This window comes from Pelodiscus sinensis, chromosome 31 (assembly GCF_052426305.1).
Source record: "Pelodiscus sinensis isolate ZL-2025 chromosome 31, ASM5242630v1, whole genome shotgun sequence".
NCBI lineage: Eukaryota > Metazoa > Chordata > Testudines > Trionychidae > Pelodiscus > Pelodiscus sinensis.
In genome coordinates this window covers 16,021,587-16,044,503 of record NC_143082.1, presented here as the reverse complement: position 1 = coordinate 16,044,503, position 22,917 = coordinate 16,021,587, and the positions used below count along the sequence as shown (strand labels likewise).

At 56.1% G+C, this 22,917-nt stretch overlaps 2 protein-coding genes and 1 long non-coding RNA gene across 10 annotated transcripts in view; 1 reads left to right on the top strand and 2 right to left on the bottom strand.

The window, feature by feature from the left end:
• Nucleotides 1-3,190, bottom strand: part of LOC102447602 (cyclic AMP-dependent transcription factor ATF-7) — an 86,849-nt gene extending 83,659 nt beyond the window's left edge. For 2 of the 7 annotated variants that reach the window (XM_075901626.2, XM_089774645.1), the window contains exon 1: nucleotides 3,036-3,190. The gene's annotated coding sequence lies outside the window, so the exon portion shown is untranslated. Of the gene's footprint in view, nucleotides 1-2,942 lie in introns of all 7 variants that reach the window. The other 5 variants (XM_075901628.2, XM_075901627.2, XM_075901631.2 and 2 more) reach the window with 4 other exon arrangements.
• Nucleotides 3,191-4,275: 1,085 nt separating this feature from the next.
• The window catches only part of LOC142818902 (uncharacterized), a 41,176-nt gene continuing 22,534 nt past the window's right edge, over nucleotides 4,276-22,917 (top strand). The window contains exon 1 of the long non-coding RNA XR_016348161.1: nucleotides 4,276-4,399. This is a non-coding gene — a long non-coding RNA (uncharacterized LOC142818902). The remainder of the gene's footprint in view (nucleotides 4,400-22,917) is intronic.
• ATP5MC2 (ATP synthase membrane subunit c locus 2) lies at nucleotides 14,699-21,704 on the bottom strand. 2 transcript variants are annotated; one of them, XM_075901633.2, is made up of 5 exons: nucleotides 21,560-21,704; nucleotides 19,583-19,651; nucleotides 17,791-17,868; nucleotides 16,272-16,453; nucleotides 14,699-14,970 (listed from the first exon to the last, which is right to left on the bottom strand). In XM_075901633.2, exons 2-5 carry the CDS (start codon nucleotides 19,619-19,621, stop codon nucleotides 14,856-14,858), a joined length of 414 nt encoding a protein of 137 aa, XP_075757748.1. In that variant the 5' UTR covers nucleotides 19,622-19,651; nucleotides 21,560-21,704; the 3' UTR covers nucleotides 14,699-14,855. The 2 variants fall into 2 exon arrangements, with proteins under 2 accessions (XP_075757748.1, XP_089630804.1); XM_089774678.1 differs by lacking the exon at nucleotides 21,560-21,704 and adding an exon at nucleotides 19,329-19,454 and having other exon boundaries at nucleotides 19,583-19,636.

Genomic DNA, 22,917 nt, shown 5'->3' with positions numbered 1-22,917 from the left:
AGTAGGATTCGGTGAACAGGATAGCTTCATCCAGTGTCTGTTAGTTCATTGCTTTCAAACAGAAAAACTGATTTGCCATCTCTCTACTCCAAATCAGATTCTGGGATTGGAAGTAATTGATCCAAATGATCTCTATAAAAAAAAGGCTACTGCAGATAGACATACAGGGTTAACTAACCATACTGCAACAAAGTTTGCACCTACATTTCTGGATTGGAACTTCCATCAGTTCAACCTTCTTTTTAGACACCAATAGCAAACAAACTCTTCAGTGATGGTCAAACTACAGCTACAAAACTGATTACGGTTGGCCAGAATGGTAGTTAATATGTCAGGGGTGGCCAGCCAATTAGACACTAAGAGCCAAAGAGCTGTGGATAGTAGTGCAAAGAGCCACACATCCCTCCCCCAGAGACAGGCACCCCCAAGCCCCTCCCATTCTAACCCAATGCCTGGGTCTGACCGGAGGTGCCACTGCATTTTTCCTTCCAGGAACTTAGGCACGTGCACAAAGCGGGCATGGAGCTCTGAATGAGCCCTAACCCTGAGAGCTGCATTTCTGTGAGCAAAGAGCCGCATGCAGCCACCCCTGTAACATGTATTCTTATGATCATGATCAAATACAAGTTCTTTAAAAATAAAGAGAAGGGGTATTAACCATGATTCCAACATGAGCAAATATAGCGTACCTTTCTAAAAATTCCTTGGTGTTCAGTTGATGAAGTTAATCTTAATTTTGTATCAAAACACTGTTTCACAGAATTGGTGGTTGAGAATTACTGTAACATTCCACACCACGTGAGACTATATTTAAGTGAACAGCCAATAACTATATTTCTCCAGTTTGTAAAGTGCCATGTAATTCTTTTGGACAGACCTATTGGTTTACAGTATGCTTCATGCTTTACCAAACAAACTGGAAGAAGTCCATACCTCAAAAGACACAATAATAAGAAAAGACATTCTGAGGAATCCAGAGAAAAGTATCCATTTTATTTTTATTAAATCATTCCCACTAAAATTTACTCTTCAGAGGGGCCTGAATATGCAGAGGATAGCTTCTTGGTGAATCACGATAGAGATGACAGTTCATAAGAAAAGGTACAGTTAGGAGAATGGAAAGAGGAAGGATGATATTGGTAGTCAACTGAATTTCAAAAGAGTGTAAACTACAGAAGAATCTGCTCTTAAAAATTTTAAATTTGATTAATCTATATTGATTTTACATCTGTCAACAGGTATTTTTATTTTCATGTAAGAAAAGTCTAACCTGTTGGCCTTTCTCTTTTAGGACAGGTGTGGAGAACCTCAGACTTGGCAGCTGTATGTGCCTTCCTCCCCCAGCTCGCGTGGCTCCAGCCCCCAAGCTACTAGCCAGGGCCCCCCTAGGCTCTGGTGTGCAAAGGGAATGTGAGCAGGATCTTTCTCCTTCTGAGTCAGGGGCTTCCCACTTTGCTTCTCACTTGTGTGTGGCCCCCAACTACTTTCTCTAGGGATCAGCAGCCCCTGCCCTAAAAGAGATTCCCAACCCATTTTACGTTAAGGAGAAGAAGTGGGGCCCCCAAATTAATTTTAGTAATAAAAATGAAATTCTTTTGACAAACTAGCCAGTGAGATTCTACTAAATTAGAGCTATGAAACAGTCACCTATTATACCACAGCATGTAAGTGAAAGGAACAATTGTGGAGTAACAAATTAAACCCTCATTGCTTCAACAAGTTCTCAGAAAGTTTGAGCTCCCAAAGTCCAACAGCGGGAAGCAACAATTCTTTACGCAGTGTATCTATAATGTAAATAGCTATAATGTACAATGTAAATATTAAGTTTTCACGCTACTGTTGCTCAGACTGATTTAATTTGCCAAGGGATGGGGGAGGAGGGAAAATAGTCAGCACCTCCCAAAACTCTTTTCAGGAGGGGGCTATAAAACGGTGAATCCCACAACATGTATTCTCGGGGTTACCCCACCCAATCAGGTTTTTTGGGGGGGACCCCAAACTACCAATTCCAGGGGCCCTTCCCCCCAACCTATAATCTCCCTCACACACCCATTTTTACCAGGCAGCCCCAAGCCCTTACCCCAGCAACTTTAGGAAGACTCCTACCAAAACCCCCTAATCCCCCCGAATGGCGCTGCTGCTTAGGGCCCCTCACACCCCAACCACACAAGCCGCACACCCATAAGGGGCCCCACGTATACCAACTACACAGCCCCCCCCCCGCACCCATAAGGGGCCCCCCCGCACCCCAACCACACAGCCCCCCCCCACCCATAAGGGGACCCCCCGCACCCCAACCACACAGCCCCCCCCGCACCCATAAGGGGCCCCCCCGCACCCCAACCACACAGCCCCCCCCGCACCCATAAGGGGCCCCCCGGCACCCCAACCACACAGCCCCCCCGCACCCATAAGAGGCCCCCCGCACCCCAACCACACAGCCCCCCCCGCACCCATAAGGGGCCCCCCCGCACCCCAACCACACACCCCCCCGCACCCATAAGGGGCCCCCCCGCACCCCAACCACACAGCCCCCCCCGCACCCATAAGGGGCCCCCCGCACCCCAACCACACAGCCCCCCCCGCACCCATAAGGGGCCCCCCCGCACCCCAACCACACAGCCCCCCCCCACCCATAAGGGGACCCCCCCCACCCCAACCACACAGCCCCCCCCGCACCCATAAGGGGCCCCCCCCCCGCACGGAACCCAGCCCCCCCACAGACATTTCCACCCAGACCCCCCCTCCCCGGTGTCCTCAGCTGGGCCCCTCTGGCCCCTCCCCCACCAGCCACCGCCCGGGCCCCTCGGAATCTCCAACAACCCTGAGCCCCGCCCACCCGGAGGGGGCGTGCCCCAGGCCATTCCCGGCCGCGGTTGGTTGCGGCGCCCGTCACTCCAAGCGCCCCGGCGTCCCGATTGGCCGCAGAGCGTGTCACTCACGGGAGGGGCCGGACTCTCACGAAAACTCGGGGAGTTCGGAGGGGGGGTCTCAGCGTCAACTCCGGGCCCCTGGAGGGCGGGGGCCTCGCTCACCTCGAGGCCCGGGGGGGACACGGGGGCTGCCTCAGGTCCGCGCCACTGCCTCGCGCCGGCGGCGGAATCGGGCGCGCGCTCCGTCCCTCTCGAGCCGCCCCGAGCTCTCGCGCTGGGCGCCCCCTCCCTCCCTGCGCGCGAGACTCTCGCGAGACCCGCCGGGGGCGGGGCAAGGAACAAGGAAGAACCAATCGGCAGCCCGGGATGCGGGACACAGCGGAGGGGCGGCGCGCGGGGGGTGGAGCGAGCCCGCCCATCGCCCCCGGGGACACAGCCCCCCCATGGCCCCCCCGGACAGGGACAGAGCCCCCCCCATCCCCCCCCCCCCCGGGGACACAGCCCCCCCATTGCCCCCCCGGGGACACAGCCCCCCCATTGCCCCCCCGGACAGGGACAGCCCCCCCATCACTCCCCCCACATCGCCCCCGGGGACACAGCCCCCCCATGGCCCCCCCGGACAGGGACAGAGCCCCCCCATTGCCCCCCCCGGGACACAGCCCCCCCATTGCCCCCCCCGGACAGGGACAGAGCCCCCCCATTGCCCCCAGGGACAGCCCCCCCATCACTCCCCCCCATCGCCCCCAGGGACACAGCCCCCCCATTGCCCCCACATCGCCCCCGGGGACACAGCCCCCCCATTGCCCCCCCGGGGACACAGCCCCCCCATTGCCCCCCCGCCCCAGGGACACAGCCCCCCCCCATCACTCCCCCCACATCGCCCCCGGGGACACAGCCCCCCCCCCCCCATTGCCCCCCCGGACAGGGACAGAGCCCCCCATCACTCCCCCCCATCGCCCCCCCGGACAGGGACAGCCCCCCATCACTCCCCCCACATCGCCCCCGGGGACACAGCCTCCCCCATTGCCCCCCCGGACAGGGACAGCCCCCCATCACTCCCCCCACATCGCCCCCGGGGACACAGCCCCCCCATTGCCCCCCTCGGGACAGAGCCCCCCCCATCGCCCCCCATACAGGGACAGCCCCCCCGGACAGGGACAGAGCCCCCCCATCGCGCCCCTGGACAGGGACAACCCCCCCGGACAGGGACAGAGCCCCCCATCGCTCCCCCAGACAGGGACAGCCCCCCATCACTCCCCCCATTTCCCCCCCGGGATAGAGCCCCACCCATCGCCCCCCGGACAGGGACAGCCCCCCATCACTCCCCCCCCCCCCCCGGGAGAGCCCCCCCGGCCCCCCCGGACAGGGACAGGGACAGAGCCCCCCAACAACCCCCCGGATAGGGACAGAGCCCCCCCCATTGCCTTCCCAGACAGTGACAGAGCCCCCCCATTGCCCCCCGCTGAGGTTACAGTGACAGAGCCTCCTTCCCGTGGCCCAGACGTTGCAGATGTCGGCAGTGCAGGGTGAGTAGAGATGGGGCACCCGGGGAAGGGAGCTGAAGGGTTGTTCTAAGTCAACCATCCTTTGCAAACGTGTTGTGTGCTGTGGGGCAGGGCGGGGTGGAGCGGGCCAGGCTGCTGGGCAACCCCATCTCCTGCTGCCTGCGGGGTGAGTGTGTGGTGGGGGGGTAACCCCAGCTGCCACCATGCCAGGGCCCTGTAATCCCCTGGGTCCCTCCCATCAAGAGGACAATTGAGGCTGCGGCCACAGGGCCCCCAGAAGCACAGGGCCTGGGGCGGCTGCCCCGATTCGTCCTGTTGACGGAATGGCTCTGGTTACCAGTCTGTGCCATGCAGGTATATGGCAGCCGTCCTGTGGGGAACGGTAGGTGTCCAAGTGCAAACGCCCAAGGGTGCAACATTATGTCGCGTGGGCCTGGGATGGGATGTATGGACCCTGCACTGGGCCTGCAAGGGTTAACCAGGCCTACCTGTGCGAGAGCGCCCCATCCCACAGCCCTGCTGGGGGGCAGGTGGAAAGGCCAGCGGAGGACCGTGGAGAAGGCAGGGGGTGTGTGTGGCCAGTCCTCTCCGGGAGGGCTGTAGATGGACTGAGCTGTGGAGGCCGGCCAGCGGGAAGGGCTGCAGAAGCCCGTAGGTCGCAAGGGACTAAAGGGGAAGCCACCGCCTGCTGTGAACTGGGTAGGAAGTAGCCCAGGGTGGGGAATTGGATCCCTGAGAGCTCAGTGCGTTGTAGGCGGGTTCCCTGCTGAGCTAATGGTGGGACCTACCCACCACTGCCAGGGCCCTGGGCTGGGACCCGGTGGAGGGGGAGGGCCTGGGTTCCCCCACTCCATTAAACCCCAAGGGGTCACTATGGCTGTGGACGTTGCCTGCTCTGCCTTATTGCCCCATGAACTGGCAGTTGCTGTTGACTCAGGCTGCTGGGCCCTATTGCCCCGCGAGCTGGGTGTTGCTATTGTCTTTGACCACTAGGCTGGACTCCTATGGGAGAAGGGGTAGGAGAGGCCCGGGGGCAGTCAGGACTGACACTTGTGGGGTGGAACGTGTGTTGAGGGGGCTGGGCGTACCCACCGTGTGACAGGGCCATGTCTCAGTGTTCGATGTTACACCTTTAACTAGGTTCTTTAGTGCAGTGGTTTTTAAGCATGACTATATTGTAACTTGTCTTGTAGAAGAGCCTAGGAACCTTACGCATGGACTAGGACCTTCCTGCCAGGGAACAAAGTATTCCCATTCATTCTACATATGGGGCGGAGGGGAACGGGGGGGACTAAAACTTAGGGTAGTTAATGACTTGCCTAAGGCCACATCTGAGCCTAAATTGGGAACTTTACCCAGATCCAATGTCCTGTTTACCAGTCATGGAGCTCAGCGAATAGGAATCGTTTGGTGGGTGTCACTGTAAGCCACAGCCACTCCCCTCCCCCCTTTAGGGTGCCTGCGCCACTAGCAGAGGTTGACTAGCTTGCTACTGTCTTGGCTAACACAGCTAGCTCTTAGCTCAAACAGGTGGGGACCCAGCTTCAATCTCCCCACTCAGAGGTACGGCTAGCCCCAGTAGGCCAGCCAAACTTACCACTTCAACTTTCTAGTCCAGAAAGGCCCTGCGGGGAAATGTTAACATACGATTTAGTGCCAGCCACCCAGCACAACAGGTGAGGACAGGAACGTGCAGGCTGATTTACTCAGCTGATACCTTGAGGGAGCCAGAATGGAATCGCCTGGCCTGGAACTCCTCCAGGATGCCCTGAGGTTTGCACAAGTGCCATAGGATCCCACGTGCCTGGGAGGAAGGGTTTGAAATAACATGGGTATTTCGTATCCCGACGTGGTCAAGCGGATGCTAACATGAAGGAGAGGAGGGGGAAGCGAAACCAAAAAAAGCAAAGCAAAAGTGCCTTAGATACAGGAGAAGAGGGGAGCCCTGTGAAGTGGGGAGGCCTTGCCAACCCAAACAACCCTCCATGCGCTGTGCTCCAGCCCAGAAAAAACAAAGGCCCTTTCTTTGGTTCCCAAACATCAGATCCTCTGCCAAAGGGGCCTGCTGACCCAGTTGGAAACGTGAAATATTTGCGCCTCTTCCCTCCCCGTCCACTGCTTCAGTCTACGATTGATCACAGCCCACAGCTGCCTGATGGCCTTGGGCTTTGGTGTCAGGTAGTTACACAAGGGGAGAGCCACGCCATGCCCAGCCGAACGGTGGGGGTGAGCTGCACTGCCTATAAAGCAGTAATTGCCTTGTTAACAACACAAAGTGTCATCAGAAATAATAGGCTCCAAATTGGGGAAGATTAAGCAAATGCTAGGTAAGTGGGCAACATGCTACTTGCTATTGTTTCCATTAATTAAATTAACGAGCCATGCCACTATTCAAATGACGTGCCTGCTTTCTGTGCGCTCCAGCGGGAAAGCCGCAGCAGGCTCTTTGGGCTCACGACAGCCTTCCCTAGGCTCTCATGACGAGGGAGCGGACGGAATGGGAAGTTGTCAGTAGACGCTTACGGTTACCTAGGCTGCCCGTATGTCCCAATATTATCAGGGCCATCCTCGTATTAGGGCCTGTCTTGTATATGCAGTTATTACCCCCCCCAAAGTGTCCCTTTTTTCATACTTGCTATCTGGTCCCCCCAAAGGTTAACACTGAGGATGTCCTTGGCGGACAGTCCCAACTGACTGGAAAGTGGTGCTGTTCCTATGGATGGGGGTACATTTAGATTGTAAGGTCTTTGGGGCAGGGATTGCCTTCTTGTTCTATTTGTACAGCACCTAAAGCAGAGGTGGGCAATCATTTTTGATGGGGGGGGCACTCCATGACTTTAGTAAGTGGTCAGGGGCTGGGATGGAGCTCGGGGTTGGGGCCTGAGGTGCAGGAGAGGGGGTGGGGTCTGAGACGGAGTTTGGGTGAAGGAGGGGTTGTGACCTGGGGCAGCGGATTGGGGTATAGGCTGTGGGAGGGGGGAGGGGTGCAGGAGAGGATTCTGGCCTGAGGGAAAGGTGTAAGAGGAGTGCAGGATCTGGGCTGGAGGGGCAGAGGGTTTGGGTGGTGACCTGGGGCAGAGGGTGGGGGATAGGCTGTGGGAGGGGTGCAGGAGAGGGGGTGGGGTCTGAGACGGAGTTTGGGTGAAGGAGGGGTGGTGACCTGGGGCAGCGGGTGGGGTGCTAGAGGCAGGCTGTTGCTGGGAAGTGCTTGCCTAGGCGGCTCCCAGCAAAGAGCATAGCAGGACCCTCAGGCAGGCTCCCTGCCTGCCACTGCCCCACCCTGCTCAAAGCAGCTGGCTGCTCCCTGTGCCAGTCTGCACCATGCGCTGGGTGGGGCTTCTGGCCAATGCGAGCTGAGAGATCGTGCTGGGGGCAGGGGCAGTGCGGGAAGCATCCCCTCCATTCCCTGGGTGCAGGGGCACGTGGAGCAGCCCGCTGCTTTGAGCAGGGTGGGGTTGGATCAAATCCGGTCTGCAGGCTGGATCTGGCGTGCCCCTGACCTGGTCCATGGTCGGGGCTCCTAGGTGCTACTGCAATACAAATACATTGTCATTATCATGAATAACTTGAGTCCGTTGATTATTGGGGGCCCTGGGGCTGCACAGAGAGCCGCAAGCCCTGTCTCAGAGCTCACAGGCTAAATAAAGGGTGGGGAGGGAAACCGAGGCACATGACTCGCCCAGAGTCACTCCACAGAGCTGAAATCAGGATCCAGGCGTACTGATTGCCAGTCACTTCTGCCTTCCCTCACTCTGACCTGATTGGCTGCTCAGAACAAGAACTCTCCTGACGTGCACGTGGATGAGAAGCAGGGTCTCTAATCCAGACTGATGTCAGTGTACCCCAGGGTCTGGGTCAGTCATTTCAGTCTCCCAGCGCCTCCGTTTGCCCGCCTATCAAGTAGGGGCAGGAATTCTGACCTCCCTCACTGTGGGGATTAACCTGTTGGCAAGGCGCTTAGGAAAAGCTAAGGTGCGGTAGATTGGCTACGTGGTAGTAGTTGCCACCTTGTGTGGTGTGATTTTCACTGGGCCGGAAATCATGAACTTGCTCCACATGTCTGAGCATGGCCATTATTGGCCACTACAGAAGTCAGTCTGCAATGTCTCTGAGGGGGCTGTGTTAGTCTAAGATTATATATATATACACACACACGCACACGCACACTCTAGTGTCATGAGCTTTCGTGGGCACAACCCACTTCCCCAGATGAGCAGAGTCTACAAAGGCACCTCAGTCTCTTTGGTGGGTCACACTAGAGTGCTCCAAACCTTCCTGGTCAAAGCCCTAAGATACTTCTTTCTCTTGACCTAGAGTCAGAGCTGAAGGTCAGAAGCGACCCCACCAGATCATCTAGTCTAGACTCCTGCACTCCCCATCCCACCTAGTTATGCTGCTATAGAGCCCAAATAATCTGGATTCGACCGTATTAGCCCTCTGCAAAATGAATTGCTTTGCGACGCAGGCAGACGATGGGAGGGACCTAGGTGTGCCAGTGCCCAAGGCCTTTGCAAGGGTGTGGATTGATTTGGTGAGAGATCCCCAGGTGGCCCTAGCATGCACCCCACACCAAAACCCCAAGGTCTTTGCTGCTCACAATAATCTAATTTGTGAGCAGGCAAACTCCCATTCATGGAGTTACTCGACAAGCCCCTTCCCAAGGGTTATACAAATGCCAGGACACTTGGGATCCAAGTGGAACTCTGGTTAGGACATGAGCAAATGTGGAAGGAGGATTTGTTCTAATTTATGGGAGGGCAGGAATTTTCCACCTTTTTTCCAAAAAAAATCACAATTTTCTGGGGGGGGAGAGTTATGGGGTTCCCTCAATATTTTGATATTCTATCTGGAAAAGCTAAACAAAATAGTGCAGTTTGTCAAACCAAATCAGGATGTTTTGTGTCTGTTCAACTTTAACCTTTGAATGCCTGAGGTGCCTTGGTGGAGAGGGACCTGCCCTACAGCTCCAGGTGGCACTGCAGCATGTGAGGTAGACATAGATTAATATTGGACTGCCACTCTTCCCCCCCCCCCCCCCAAAGTTGACATTTCCAATAATTTTTCAAATAATTTTTTTCAGAACTGTCTTGTTCCACATTGTTGACATTTTGTCTTAACTCGAGACAAACACATTTCAAAATACTAGAATTTCCTACAAAATAGTTTTGCCCATCTCATTTCTAACTGTAGTTGGAGATGGACTGGAGGCTCCAGGAAGAGCCAGGAAAGTTTGCTGTGTAAAGCAGGCCCCTTGTTATTCAGCAGCCCTGCTCCCTGTATGGCAGATCAGCTTGGATTATGGTCTATTTGTCCATACAGCTGGGAACACCACTGCACTCGTTTTACTGACTAAACCAAGCGTCTAGCCCTGCAGAGCCAACCCAGCTCTGAGGAACTTTCAAAACGGGAGATTTTGTCCTGTCCTATAGTATCTGGGCACCTTCCACAGAAAGGCCTTGGCAAGAGGAAAATCTGCAGTAGAACTAGTTGGTGGCTTTTTTGGGGGGTGGCCCAGTTTTCAGTCGGAAAGGTTTGGACTGTGGTAGCGCTTAGGAGTCCCTGGCCGGGAGCAGGGCCGTGTTGCGCTGGGTGCAGTAGACACATAACAAAAGATGGCTCCAGCTCCAACAAGCTTCCGACTGGAGGGTGAGGAGAGAACAGAGGAAATGCACGTTTCATTAAAGGGGACAAGTTTCATAACTGTCCATTTCAGTTGCAGTTTTTCCCTGGGGAAGTCAAAGAAAGATGACCTATCTTTTGAATGTTTCTACTTGTATATTAAAATATTAATTTGAATATACCGATCTATAATAGTCCATTAAAACGTGTGTAGGTTATTTTCTCATTGAGACGTTTAGCTAATTCTGAATGGAAATGTCTTTGAATTTTCATTCTGATTTGGAAGGAAAACAAATTCTGACGTGTTGGAATTCCCTGAGGTATTCCCCCCACCCCAGCTCCATTCCTAGGAAATGTCATGGAATCTCTGGCACATCTCCCTTTTCGGGGGGTCAGCAGTACCAGCCAGGTGTAGTCTCACCGTGGACCCTTTAGCTGTTGCTTGAAGATTGACCTGGCTTTGCCCAGGTCCTTAATTTTGTTTTTTTGAAAACAATGTGAAAATGTCCATGCTTCCTGTAACTCGTTGTTCAGGGCGGGGCTGGGGAGGAGGGGATCAGCGTGCAGGCTGTCCCAGGGAGAGAGGACTCCACCAGCGCTCTCATTGCAGCAGCTTGGGCCCAGGTGGGAAACACCTTTCCATGACCACTGCAGCTCCAGGGGAGGGTTGCATGTTTCCCTGCAGGGGCAGGTCCTGGTTTGTCTGCCCTTGTGCCTCCCAGCCAACTGTGCACTTTCCCCTCGCTTCCTGACCAAGGGGAACAGCCAGCAGTGTTCTCACAGAAATTGGGGAGGGGGGGGGAGAGAAGCCCCTCTCTAAAGGGTGCCTGGGGAGTGGAAGGCTCAGGGCTGGGGCAGTTGCAGGGTGGGGAGGGAGTGGCAGCCCCAGCCAGCCCCTTTTCACCTGCCTGATGATCCCTTTTCTGTATGGCTTTGAGAAGCAATCCCCTTCCAGACACATCCCAGACAGCACTTAGACCTTTCAACAAGCTAACCCAGGGTTTGGCTGTAAAAACCAAACTTGCCTAATACCAGTGATTGCTTTCAAACTTGGCTTACTCCTTAGGTCTCACCAATATCTATAAACTGGTGGAACAAAACTTAGCCTGGCCTTTTGAACTTTTAGAACACAAGCAGAAGCAGCTTTTCCTGTCTTGTTCTCTTTTTTTGCACACAAGGAACTGCAAAGGGCTGAAAAAAAATCTTGCTCAAACTTAAAAAGCCCCACCAATCCCAGCTGGACTAAGCCCGAGTCTGGAAAAACATATCCCCAAAGGAATCTGTTTCATGAAGTAGCAGGTGGAGGGAGAGGGCGATAATGGAAGTTTAATCTCAATTTGGTTTTGCTGCGTAAGATGCCAGCTGCGAGGGGCAGTCGGTCAGGCCCTCAGCTTGTCGTGTCTCGGATACACCTCTCTCTCCCCATGGGCTATGTCTACACTCGTGGCTTCTTGCGTCAGAAGTATGCTAATGAGGCTAAGTGTGGAATATTGCCGAGCCTCATTTGCATACCTAATGAGCTGCCATTTTTGCAGAAGAGGCTCTTGCGCCAGAAGGAGCTGTCTACACTGCCCCTTCTTGCACAATGCCGTTACGCCAATTATTTTCAGGAATAAGGGCATTGCGCAAGAGGGGTTTTCTTGTACAAGAAGGGGCAGTGTAGACAGCTCCTTCTGGCGCAAGAACCTCTTCTGCAAAAATGGCAGCTCATTAGGTATGCAAATGAGGCTCGGCGATATTCCACACTTAGCCTCATTTGCATACATCTGACGCAAGAAGCCGCGAGTGTAGACATAGCCATGGAGTGTATTTATACCAAGCTGGCGCGCCGGTGACTTTCCAGCACGACTTGTCTCTCTCCCAGGCTTTGGCCCGTTGATGAAAATACTTGCTCAGCCTTGACATCCATGCAGCACAGATACAAGCGACTTTGCATCTGCCAAGTCATTTAACACCCCTTGCCTGGGGTTTAGCAGCCGCTGGGCCGGCTCCCTTCAGTAGCAAGGGTGGGTTTCCAAAACACAGGCAAAGTTGTCATAAACACCCAGGCAGCCTCGTTCCCTAGCAACATCAACACCAGGCCTGCAGGACCAGCTGTGGGGCGCACAGCAGCAGGTGCGCCGAGGCGCTGACTGCAGCCAGGGCGTGTCCGAGGAGCCTCGTGCTGTTTACTCCAGCTCGGGAAAGCTGCTGGAGCAGCAGTGATGGCCCAATAGAGAGGGGATCGGGCTGGGACTGAGGGGGCCTGGCTTCTATTCCCTACACTGGGGGAGGGAACCTACGGCCTGGGGGCCAGATGCAGCCCCGGCTTTGGAGAGCCTGCACTGGCGCACCAGCCCCCCCACAGGCCTGGAGCACACAATCTACTGCCCTGTCCCCCCCAGGTGCTAGCATGTGAGGGGACCGTGGGGAGTGTCTCCTCCTCAGTTGGGGGCCACATCAGTGAGGGGTTTGTGTTTGATTTTTGCTGTGGGTCAGTGACCCCCCCCCTCCAACCCAAAAAAAGTTCTCCACCCCTGCCCTATACTGTTTGATCTTTCGTGAGTCACTCCTCCGTTCCTCATCTGTATAATGGGGCTATTTCTTTGCAACCACACCGCAGAGATACAGATCTCAGAGCAATAGCCATGTTAGTCTGTAATGTTAAAAACAAGCTGTCCTGTGGCACCGTAGAGACTGACCAAAATATACCGAATCTCTCACAACCCGCTTCATTAGATGAATTGGAGTGGAAACAAGAAACCAAGATTGTATATATGAGCAGCAGAAGTACCCGTCAATTGTAGGACTCTTGTCTAATTAAGTGCACTGGACATGTCCCATACAAAGCCAATTTCTCCTGTGTTTAACAACTGTATTTCCCCATCAAAAGCTACGAATGTGTACACATTCACTTCCATATCCCTAGCAGCCTTCAAAGCACCAGCCATTGGCAAAGACAAGACCAAGGATTGATGAACGATGCCTCCCTAGAGCGGGGGGCTGGGTCCCCCTCCCCACACCAGCGGCCTCTGAGGCAATAGCAGGCTTCTCAGTGCCCAGCTAATGGGCCTCAGGTCTGTCTTGGGGGGGCGCACTGGCACAGAGGCTGAGCGAAGGGAGAACAGGCCGTCGTCCAGTGGGAGAGCCGGTGGGCAGGGCAGCTTGTGCGTAGGGACTGGGACCGCGCCCTGCACTCATCATGCAAAGGGCTTCAGACTCAGGCCCACGAGGCAGAGCCCCAGCTTCTATTGCCTGCCACACCCAACTGCCTTAGGGCTCACTGCTTTCTGCTTCACTGTCTCTGCCACAGGGGAAGCTGAGCTCTTCCCCAGCAGCTAGCCCAGGCTTGGCACTGCATAGCTCACCCCGCCAGGGCACTCCGTGCTGTGCCGGGGAGGCAGGGCCCTACCTTTGAGGGCTGGCAAATCCTCTCGCTTCCAGCTTCTCCCCCTCCCAGGCTGCTGGCTGGAGCCTCACCGGCACAGGCTGCACAGGGCAGCCGGGAGGGAATGCGCAGCTCTGCCGGTTCCAGCTGTAATGGTCTCGCCAGCCGCCAGGGAACTATTTGGGCTGCTGAACCCAGAGCCTGCCCCTACCCCGTGCACACGCCTTGGGGAGCTGCCCTTCCCATTTCTAAGTGAAGCAAGCCTGGACGGGCTCAGTAGGCAGCAGGACTCTCCCCGCTCACCCCTAGCTCCCAGGCTCGGTCCCCGTCCCTCCTACTCACAGAGCTCAGGATTCTCCCAGAGCAGCACAAAACCCCAGCTGTCTGGTGACAGGCCAGAGCCAGAAATAGCTCCACCCACAAGGCCCACTGCCTCCTGTCACCCAGGGCTTCTCCCACCTGCTTCGTAGTAGCCCCCCCCGGGAACAGGTTCCTATAGATACACACGTCTCCTCGCTCCTTCACCTTTGGACCGACCCCAGGGTCATGCCTGGGCAAGCCTTTCAGGGACAGGCCACTTCGACTGTGTGTTTGGAAAGCACCGAGCTGGAGCCAGCTTCATCCTTGCAGGCTGAGCCGTGCATAGCCCCAGCATGCCAGTGACCTGGCCAGGCTTCTGAACGCACCTTGTAAGCTTTGAGCCCCTGGACTTCTGCTGGCAGACACCCCGGGACAGTGCAGGCAGGTTTCAGCTCTGCTCACAGCAATGCAAACGCTTCCCCAAAGCAGGCAGAGTTGCCTTCTGCCCACGTTGAGGTGCCGTGAAACCTCAGCCTGCCTGAAGTGACACCTCTCTGCATTGCCACAGATCAGAGGCCTCAGGCCAGGCCGCTAGAGCCTGAGCTGGAGCAGCCGGGGCTGGACTGCAGGGGTAGGGGAAGGTGGCCGGCACCGAAGGGAGTGCTGTGTCCAGGAGCCATTACAGGGGAGGCAACTTGAAGACAGGCTCGAGCTGGACATGAGGTTACACACCCCGACTGCAGTCTAGGAACAGGACCACAAATGCTCCGAACCTCCGAGGTTATTTCCTGAAGCTCACCAGCACCTACTATCTCTCTGCCCCAACGGAGAGCCCATCCCACTGAGTCCCGCAGCACCTAAAAGCTCCCCATGGCCAAGGCCTTGCCCTCCTTACTGTAGCGAGGTTGTCCTGGAGTACAACCCTAGGCAGCCCGGCTGCAGGTACAAGCAGCAGCTGGCAGGAGGAGACACACACATGGAGGAAGGGGCCAGGCTGGCTCCCTGGATGCCAAGAACACACCAAGAAGCTGCGCCCCATATACCAAGACTGTATTTATTCACCTTCCCTCAGCCGGGCCGGGCCAGACAGATTGGGCTAGGAGGCAGGGATACCCCCACCTGCGTTAGGACATTCGTAACCGCTCACGATCGACTAGACACGGGAGGAAACGCAGCAGGAGGTTGGCTCCATCACATGGCGAAGAGGATAAGGAAAGCCACCATCAGGCAGAAGAGCCCCATGGCTTCCGAGAGCGCGAAGCCCAGGATGGCGTAGGAGAAGAGCTGCTGTTTCAGGGACGGGTTTCTGTCGGGGAGGAAGAAAGCAGCTGTCAGTGGAGCGCAGCGAGCAGGCCGGGGCACCGTCAGCCCAAGAGTCAGACCCACCAGTGTGCACGGAGGGAAAGCAGGGCGTCTTGGCATCGTGAGGGGGACATTCAGCAGCGAGTTAGGCAGCGCTGGCTCCTAATGGCTCACAAGGCACTTGGGGCTGATCCCCAGGTCGGCCTCAGAAGGGAGCCAGGCACAGCTCCCCTACACCGCCGAGTCCTGGGGGTGGGGAAAAGTCCCGGCGCTCCCTTGCCATAAAGCTGCCAGGGAGCATTCAGCGCTGGAGCAGTCCCGGCCTGTCCCAGCAGGGGGCACTGAGTGCTCCCAGCGGGGTGAGTCCTCCTCACTCCAGAAGATACTTTACACAAGGTCCCGTATCTGACAAGCCCACGATGCGCCGAACCGAGCCTGACAGCCCAGGCCGGCTGGGCCACAGCACTGGGATTAGAACATAGCGCCAGGGCCAGGGGTAACAGGATGAGGACCCCAAACCCACCCTGAGCTCCGCAGGAAGCCCCCCCAGCAGGGGGAAGTGGGAAAGTCAGAGGCAGCACAGGCTGCTTGGGAGAAGTCCCCAATGCTGAGGAGAGGAGGTGACTCTGCCAGGGGGCAGCGCCAAGGCAAGCTTCCGCAGCGTCCCTTAGCGGCATGCCCCACCCTGCTTGACACTAACCCCCAGTAGAATTCTGGTCTCCGGGGGCCACTCGAAAGCACCCACTCTTGCTGGCTGGCAGGGGGCATGCTTCCCTCACACAGGACGAAACAAACCCTCCAGCTTCATTTCACCCCCACAAGGGGGCAGGTTTCAGGCTGGATGTGAATTGGTGCCCTAGACAGGAAGGGCTCAGTGCCTAGCAAATCCTCAGCTGTCCTGCCCTAGCCCAAGTGTCCTGCTTAGACAAGGGGCAGTCAAAACGCTATGGGAATATTCCTCATGGATGACGTACGATCCCTTCCAATGACAGAGCCAAGAGCACTGGCCAGAATTAAGAGCAAGGCCCCGGGGGGTATAACAGACTCAACACGATGACTCACTTGCACCCCCACTCTGAGGCGCCCGCTGAAGTCAGAGTTAGACTGCAGAGAAAACAATAAAACCCAACTGATGTGGAGGTGTAAAGAAAAGATTTGGGGGCCTGTTCAAAAGCACCTAATAGGCCAGATTTGGCCCTCCCATCTGTCTCCCGCTCGCTCCGGCCCTTCCTGCACAGGCCGTATCCGAGCCAGGAGGCATGGTTAAAGCAGAGGAAAAGCTGGGCGAGACGGCTCGCTCCTTACCTGGCATAGCCAATAATGAGGCTGCCGAATACCGTTCCAATGCCAGCCCCAGAGCCAGCTACCCCAACGGTGGCAGCACCAGCACCGATGAACTTTGCCGCTGTGTCGATGTCCCGGGAGGCAGAGCTGGTGTGGAGCTCCCGGCGCACAGCCTGGAGCAGGGCGTTCTGGGTGGAGCCAAGCTAGGAGAGGTTGAAGGGGGGAGAGTGAGATTCAGCTGGAGATGGAGCTCTAGACGGGTCATGGAAACATCTGCACTGAGCGGACGAAGGGCCACAAGAACCCAAGTACCCCACATGGAGAGCTGACTTCATGGACCTGCAGGCGGGCGAGGCTGCGAGTTGGGCTACAGAAAGGGGCACAGTTAGTGCAGCGAGCCACGGAACTGGGAGCCACTTCAGCTCAGGGCTCAGGGGACGTCTACACTGCACTCCTCTTTCGAGAGAGGAATGCAAATGCAGCGCGGATTTGAATTTCCCTTATTCCTTAAAAAAGAACTTTTTTGCCTCGAAATACCCCCATCTAGACTGCATTTTCTCTTTCAAAATAGGGTATTTCGGAAAAGCGCCCGGACGCCATTATTCAAATGAAGCGTGGGAAATTCAAATCCGCGCTTCATTTGCAATTTCGCCCGGCTGCATTTGCATTTCTCTCTCGAAAGAGGAGTGCAGTGTAGACGTACCCTCACTCTTGTAACCTCTGGCAAATTGCTTCCCTTTGGTGCCTCAGTTTCCCACACAGAAGGGCAGTGCTGATCTCCCTGGGGCTTTACTAAGAGAAGGCCTGTGGCTTGCTAGGCCTGGAAACAGATACCTTAAACTACTGGCAAGCTGGATTTTCAGTATCATAAAAGCACTGGCGTCTAGCCTTAGCCATTCCTGAGACCCTGGGCTCATAGCAGCCTGCAGTTTAGCGCTCCTCCCCTGTCGTTTCCACAGTGCCTTTCACATTTGCATTCTAATCCATGATCCCTCTGAAGTTCTTCACCCACCGCTGACCTGCAGCCCTGGCTGGGGTGGAATCTGGCAGCAGCGGAGCTGTGCAGAGTACTTCTGGTCAGGAAGCGACTTCTCATCTGAGCCCACGTGAGGAATTTGTGGGAGCAGACTAATTACAAGTTGACAGCTGGCTGGGACGCCGGGGCTGACCCACTTGTGCGTGCCAGAGGATTTTTAAATGACCACAAGCGGTCGTGATCTCTCTCTTACGCCCTGGTCTGAGAGGCACAGCCCCCTCTAGTGCATGCTGGGGGATGGGCTCCGAGGGACATGCAAGGAGGAGCAGCCTCTACTGAATTGCCGCCCCTGGAAGGAGCCTTCCCACAGGCAGGGCTTGGCACAAGCCTCACGCCCCGTTTGGCGCAGGCGTTACGAGTCTCCCCTCAGCAACGGAGCCTGCTCACCCGGCAGGGATCGGCCGACTGCAGGGGAGTGGAATATTTGCTCTGCACGCCCCCTGCTGGCCCCAGCGGTTAAGTCACTTCAAACGCCAACGTCAAGGTCCAAGCTCAGTACTTTACCTCATCTGTCTTGGCCTCAGGCCTGCTCAGCATGGAGGCAGAGACGGGTCTGCATAGCAGCCTGGAGCTGTTCCTCACCTGCAGACAGGCAAAGCAATCACTCAGACGGAGGCAGCACAATGCAATCCCTAGCAGACACTCCGTGCCAGCATCCTGCAATAACCAGTCAGCTCAGCTAGACTGAGACCAGCGGGTTACTGGAAAGGATCTGAAGCAATATTTCCTCTACTTTGCAGCGGGCTGCAGCATCCATTCAGCATGCACAGTGTGCCAGGCTCCCCTCAGTTGTTAGCTGGGGCTGGCCCAATGCAGCACAACTGAATTGTTCTCAGAGCAGCTCTTGCCCCAAGAGTCAAGACAGGATGTGTTGTTCAGTCAGGATCACCTTATTGCTGGCCCTGGCCAGGCCAGCATACAGCACTCTAGTTAATCAGTGACTCCCTGCCCACCTATCTCCTGAAACAGAGGGCTGGGGCAGCTGTATTTGGTGTAGCCATCTAGCCAACAGATCAGGACAGTGATTCCATTAGCATCAGGCTCCTGAAACTAAGGTGCAGCATGTAGCCAAGCAGGACCCATCTTTAGCAGGAGAGCTCTGTGGGTCAGTGTAGACAAGTGTGTGGTGGAGGTGTGCCACAGCTTTGGGTGGAGCAGAACTCAAGGCATGCTTAGCCCCCACTCCCCCTTGACTCTGCAGTGTGTTGTGGGAATAACCAAGTCTTGACATGTGGGCCTTGAGGGCAGGCAGCCCTGCAGCTGGGAAGTATTCCTGAAACTGCCAGTTAGGAGTCTAATGGGTCAGTAGCCCAAATGTTGCAGCAGACAGCTTAGCTCAAAAGGAAGGTTTATTACACCTCCAGAGACAGGCAGGAAATGCCAACCAGCTAATAAGTAGCAAAGGGGAAACGGTTACAATTATCTGGCCTGCTGAGGGTAAGTTACTTCTAAAGTAGGATGCCAGAGAGATTCACTGGTAACTGGCTAAGAGCTCCACACACTCTGGATAAGATGTAGACAGCAGCATCCCTCACATTTGATACTAAAGCGTGGCCTGTGGAGACTACATTTCCCAGCATGCACAGCATCAATAATACCCAGAGTTCTCACTTCCATATTGAAATGAGACTGGCCCGGCTTTAGCTACCTTTATTTTAAGTCAGGGGCAGGGAACCTAAGGCCTAGGGGCTGGATGCAGCCCTCAAGCCTCGGGGCTCCTCTCCTGGGCTGCTCCTGTGCTATCCCTTCCACTCAGACCCCACACCACAAGCCTGCTTCCTGGCAGCCCCCTAACACACTGAACCCCTCATTTTTGGCCTCACTCCAGAACATGCGGGGGCCCATAAAATCTACTCGCCTGCCCCCCTTGGCATATGGGGAGTGTCTGACCCCCGACTGAGGAGAAAATGAGACTTTTTTCTCCTCATTTGTGCCTAACCCTAACCCTCCCCCAACCGATTTTTCTGTGGGTCAATGGCCCCTGACCCAAAAAAGGTTCCCCACCCCTGTTTTAAGTAAATACACAGTGAAGTGAAGTCTACCTTTTTCCACATGCACCTCTAAAGGCAGAAAGTCCCAAGAGAACAGGACTTGGAGTCGGGGCTGCTGGATTCTATTTCTAGCTTTGCTGTTCACTTGATGGAAGATGTGTGTCTCAGGTTCCCTGTCTAGATAATGGAGATAGCACTTACCTACATGGTAGGGGCTGTGAAGATTAGCTAATATGTTGAAAATAAAGAATTGTAGAAATTCCTAGAATTAGAATGGATAAAAAGTGGGATTTTCTGCTACTCACTAGGGCAGGAGCAGACACGAATTTTGCACAGGCATACATGTTCAGGGACAGCAGGGGGTGGTCACAACACTGGAAGAGAAACCAAACACCACATTAGGACTCCACATTGCCCCACAATTTCTGTCATTCACTGCAACAGAAGCATGATGCAGAGGGAGGTAGGACTCCCAGTGAACGTTCCAAAAGTTCAAAACAATATTACCAAGGTGATAATATTGACCATGACAGATAACTGGAATCAGCACAAGAGGTAACAACAGCTGGGAGAAGGGGGTAGGACCATACAATGCACAATATCAAAGTGAAAACACACCGGAAGAGTGCAATGCTAATCCCATGGGGACCCACATGGGTTTGTACAGGGCAGGCCTGTGAAGACGACCCTGGAATGGAAGCAGAGCACAAAATCCTCAGCTATTTAGACTGTAAGATCCTCTGGAAAGGGACCAGCTGTTTGTTCTGTTTGTACAGTGCCTAGCACAATGGGGTCCTGCTCCAGGACTGGGGCTGGTAAGAGTTACCACAAAACAAGGTAGGCAACTCAGCTACCCGGAATCCGACGGAGCTTTACCACACAGGCACCATGCTGGAATGGAGAGACTCGCAGATGAGATACGAAAAACCCTGTGTGATCTAGCACACAACAGGGACTCAGGACAGCTGGGTTCTATTGCCCACTGCTCTTCACCCAGTCTGTCCCAGCTTTCCCATCAGGGGATCTACCTTACCTACCCTGTGCAGAGTGCAAAACTTAAGTCAGTTGTGTTTGTAAGGAGTTTCTCAGATAGATAGCAGATGAAAAAGTATGTTCATGTCCTGTCCCCTTATCCACCTTCGTTCCAAGGCCATGGCCTCCAGAAGCAGAGCCCCTTCCTCCAGAACTTGGGCAGCTGAACCAAACCTTTTCCCACAAGCACTCACCACAAGTTTCCCTCAGGATCAAAGGAGTTAGAGATGGGAATGGCAGATTAGCTCTGGCACAAATGTGTCAATGACTTTCAGATCCCAAAGGTCATTTTCAAAGTGCATCAATACTCAGTGTCCCCAAAGCACTTTTCAAACAATGCGCCTTAAGCTCATGAGACACGAGGGAGGGGCGGAATGGTCCAGGGGGTTGTGCACTTGGATTCTACTCCCAGCTCTGCACAGACCTGAAGTGTGGCTTTGGGCAAATCACTGACTGCAAGCTGTTCAGGCCAGGGCCTGTGCCTTCAGCACTCAGGACACATGGGCCCTGGTCTCAGTCTCATTGCAACAGAAATGGCCTCGTGGGTTCCATGCAATACAGGTTCATAGGTCCGTATCCAGTTTACAATACATAAAAATGGACTCCCCAAGCCGACATGGAGAATTCCTGACCTCGCTCATCATAAAAACAGACCCCTCGACATAATTAAAGCAAACGGGCAGGAGTTGCCATTGACATGAGCAATTTCCCTTAGGCACACGCAGCTCTCTGTTCCCACTGCTAGGAACTCTGTGCCAGGGAAGGGGGTGTTATTGCCAACCGGCATTTAGTGATCATTGGGCGGCCCCTTGTTTTACACACCAGCACCAGCCCTGGTAGCAGCTACAGCAACGAACAGTCCAATGTAAGGGGGCAAACCCTCCGAGGGCAGGGGGCAGTCACCATCAGGGGAACACCCCTGAAACGTGCAGGACCCTCCTTGGCAGGGAGAACAGGAGCCCCGGCCAAACTCGGGGGGACAAGAGGTCAGAGGATCCTGAACCGTGGGCAGCCCCTCCCCCAGGCCAGGCTGCCCCCAGCCCCTCCCCCATAGCCCTCTTCTTCTCTCCCCCTTCACTCCTCCCCTGAACCCCCTCCTCCTCCTCCCCCACCCCCACCTCCCCTCCCCCTCCCCACCCCTCCCTTCTCCTCCCCACCCCACCCCCTGAACCCCCTCCCTTCTCCTCCTCTTCTCCCCCACCCCCTCCCCCTGAACCCCCCCCCCCCGGCCAGGCGCGAGGGCCTCTTACCCGGCGCGCGAGGAGGAAGGGCAAAGCGAGGAAGGGGCTCTGCGCATGCGCGGGACCGTCCACGCCGCGGCCCTGAGCGACGTCGGCGGGAGGCCGGAACTCGGCGGGAAACCAGGGGTATTAGAGCGCGCGGCTGGCGCCCAGAGCGTCCCCGGCCCCGCGCGCGCCACAGCGCCACCTGCTGGCCGGGAGGCGGCACCACCGAGCCCCGGGCCCTGCAGCCGCACGTGTGGGCGGAGGCTCAGGCGCCCGCGCTGCAGCGCCCCCTCCCGACCCAGGGCGGTACTGCAACGCTGACCCCTGGCTCGGGGCGGCCCTGCGTAGGCTGCAGCGTGGGGAGGGGACCTGGGGCCCATCTGGGGATTATGTAGGGCGGCGGTTTGCAGGGCACCTTGCTGCAGGGTGGCCAGGTGACCCGCAGGGGCGCTAGGCAGCTTCCTCCCTGCCCTGGGCAGCTGGTCCCGCTCCTAAGCAGGGCTGGCTGGGGCGCTCTGTGCTGCCCCCCTGGGCACTGGCCCCGGGGACTCGTGCCTGTGGGCGAAAGCAGCGCACGGAGCCACTGGTGCACCTCTGCCGAGGAACCAGACCTCCTGCTGGCCAGGTCCGGGGTGCAGGGAGGTCGGTGGTGCAAGGACAGGCGTTAGCACCCCTGCTGCACCGGTAATTCTGTGGGCTGTGACTGCCAGCAATCCAAGCTGGCACAGGGTCCACCCCCATCTCTCCATCAGCTGCCAGGGCACTTGCTCTGGCCATTAATGCTGCAGGAGTGGCCCAATGGGCACTTTGTGGGGCAGGGTGGGGTAGCATGAGGCCACACCAGACACAGGGGAAATCCTGCTCTCCCTCACTGCCTGCTGGTGCCCCATAGCACCAGCCCACCCCCCTCAGACACTCACCTCAAACCCCCCTCCCCAAGCAGGTGCCTCAATGGGCTCTCCCTGCCTCCCCCCCCCCCCGCCTCTGCTCCTGAGCGTGGGGTGCATGGATAGGAAGGAAGTTGCATTTCCGAGGGGGAGGCGGAGGGTGATGGGTCAGGCTCTCCCCATCCAGCCCCACACAGGACGAGCCCAAGGGCAGGTCGGAATGGATCGTCTCAGCTAGTAATTTACGAGCTTCCCCTAGCAGTGGCTGGCCCTGCCAGTACCTAGGCTCCTACAGGTGAGGGATGTGGGACAGGAGGGGGACAACGAGAGGGCAGGAATAAAAAAAGCAAAAGCAAAACCATGAAGGCCCCATAAAGCAGGGCCGGGCTGTAAATCAGGGGCTGGCAGCCCTCGCTGGGGCTGTTTGTCCCGCCTGCTCTGCAGGAGCTGGCCCAGGGAGCGGGGCTGGAGATCCTGCAGAAATCCTATATTTAA

What these genes read in the sequence shown, in the direction of transcription:
- ATP5MC2 (XM_075901633.2), bottom strand. Translation starts at nt 19,621, where the DNA reads ATGTATGCCTGTGCAAAATTCGTGTCTGCTCCTGCCCTA. An exon ending in TCGTGTCTGCTCCTGCCCTA is followed by an intron (nt 17,869 to 19,582) that starts GTGAGTAGCAGA and finishes GCCTGTCTGCAG; the next exon opens with GTGAGGAACAGCTCCAGGCT. An exon ending in CTGAGGCCAAGACAGATGAG is followed by an intron (nt 16,454 to 17,790) that starts GTAAAGTACTGA and finishes AACCTCTCCTAG; the next exon opens with CTTGGCTCCACCCAGAACGC.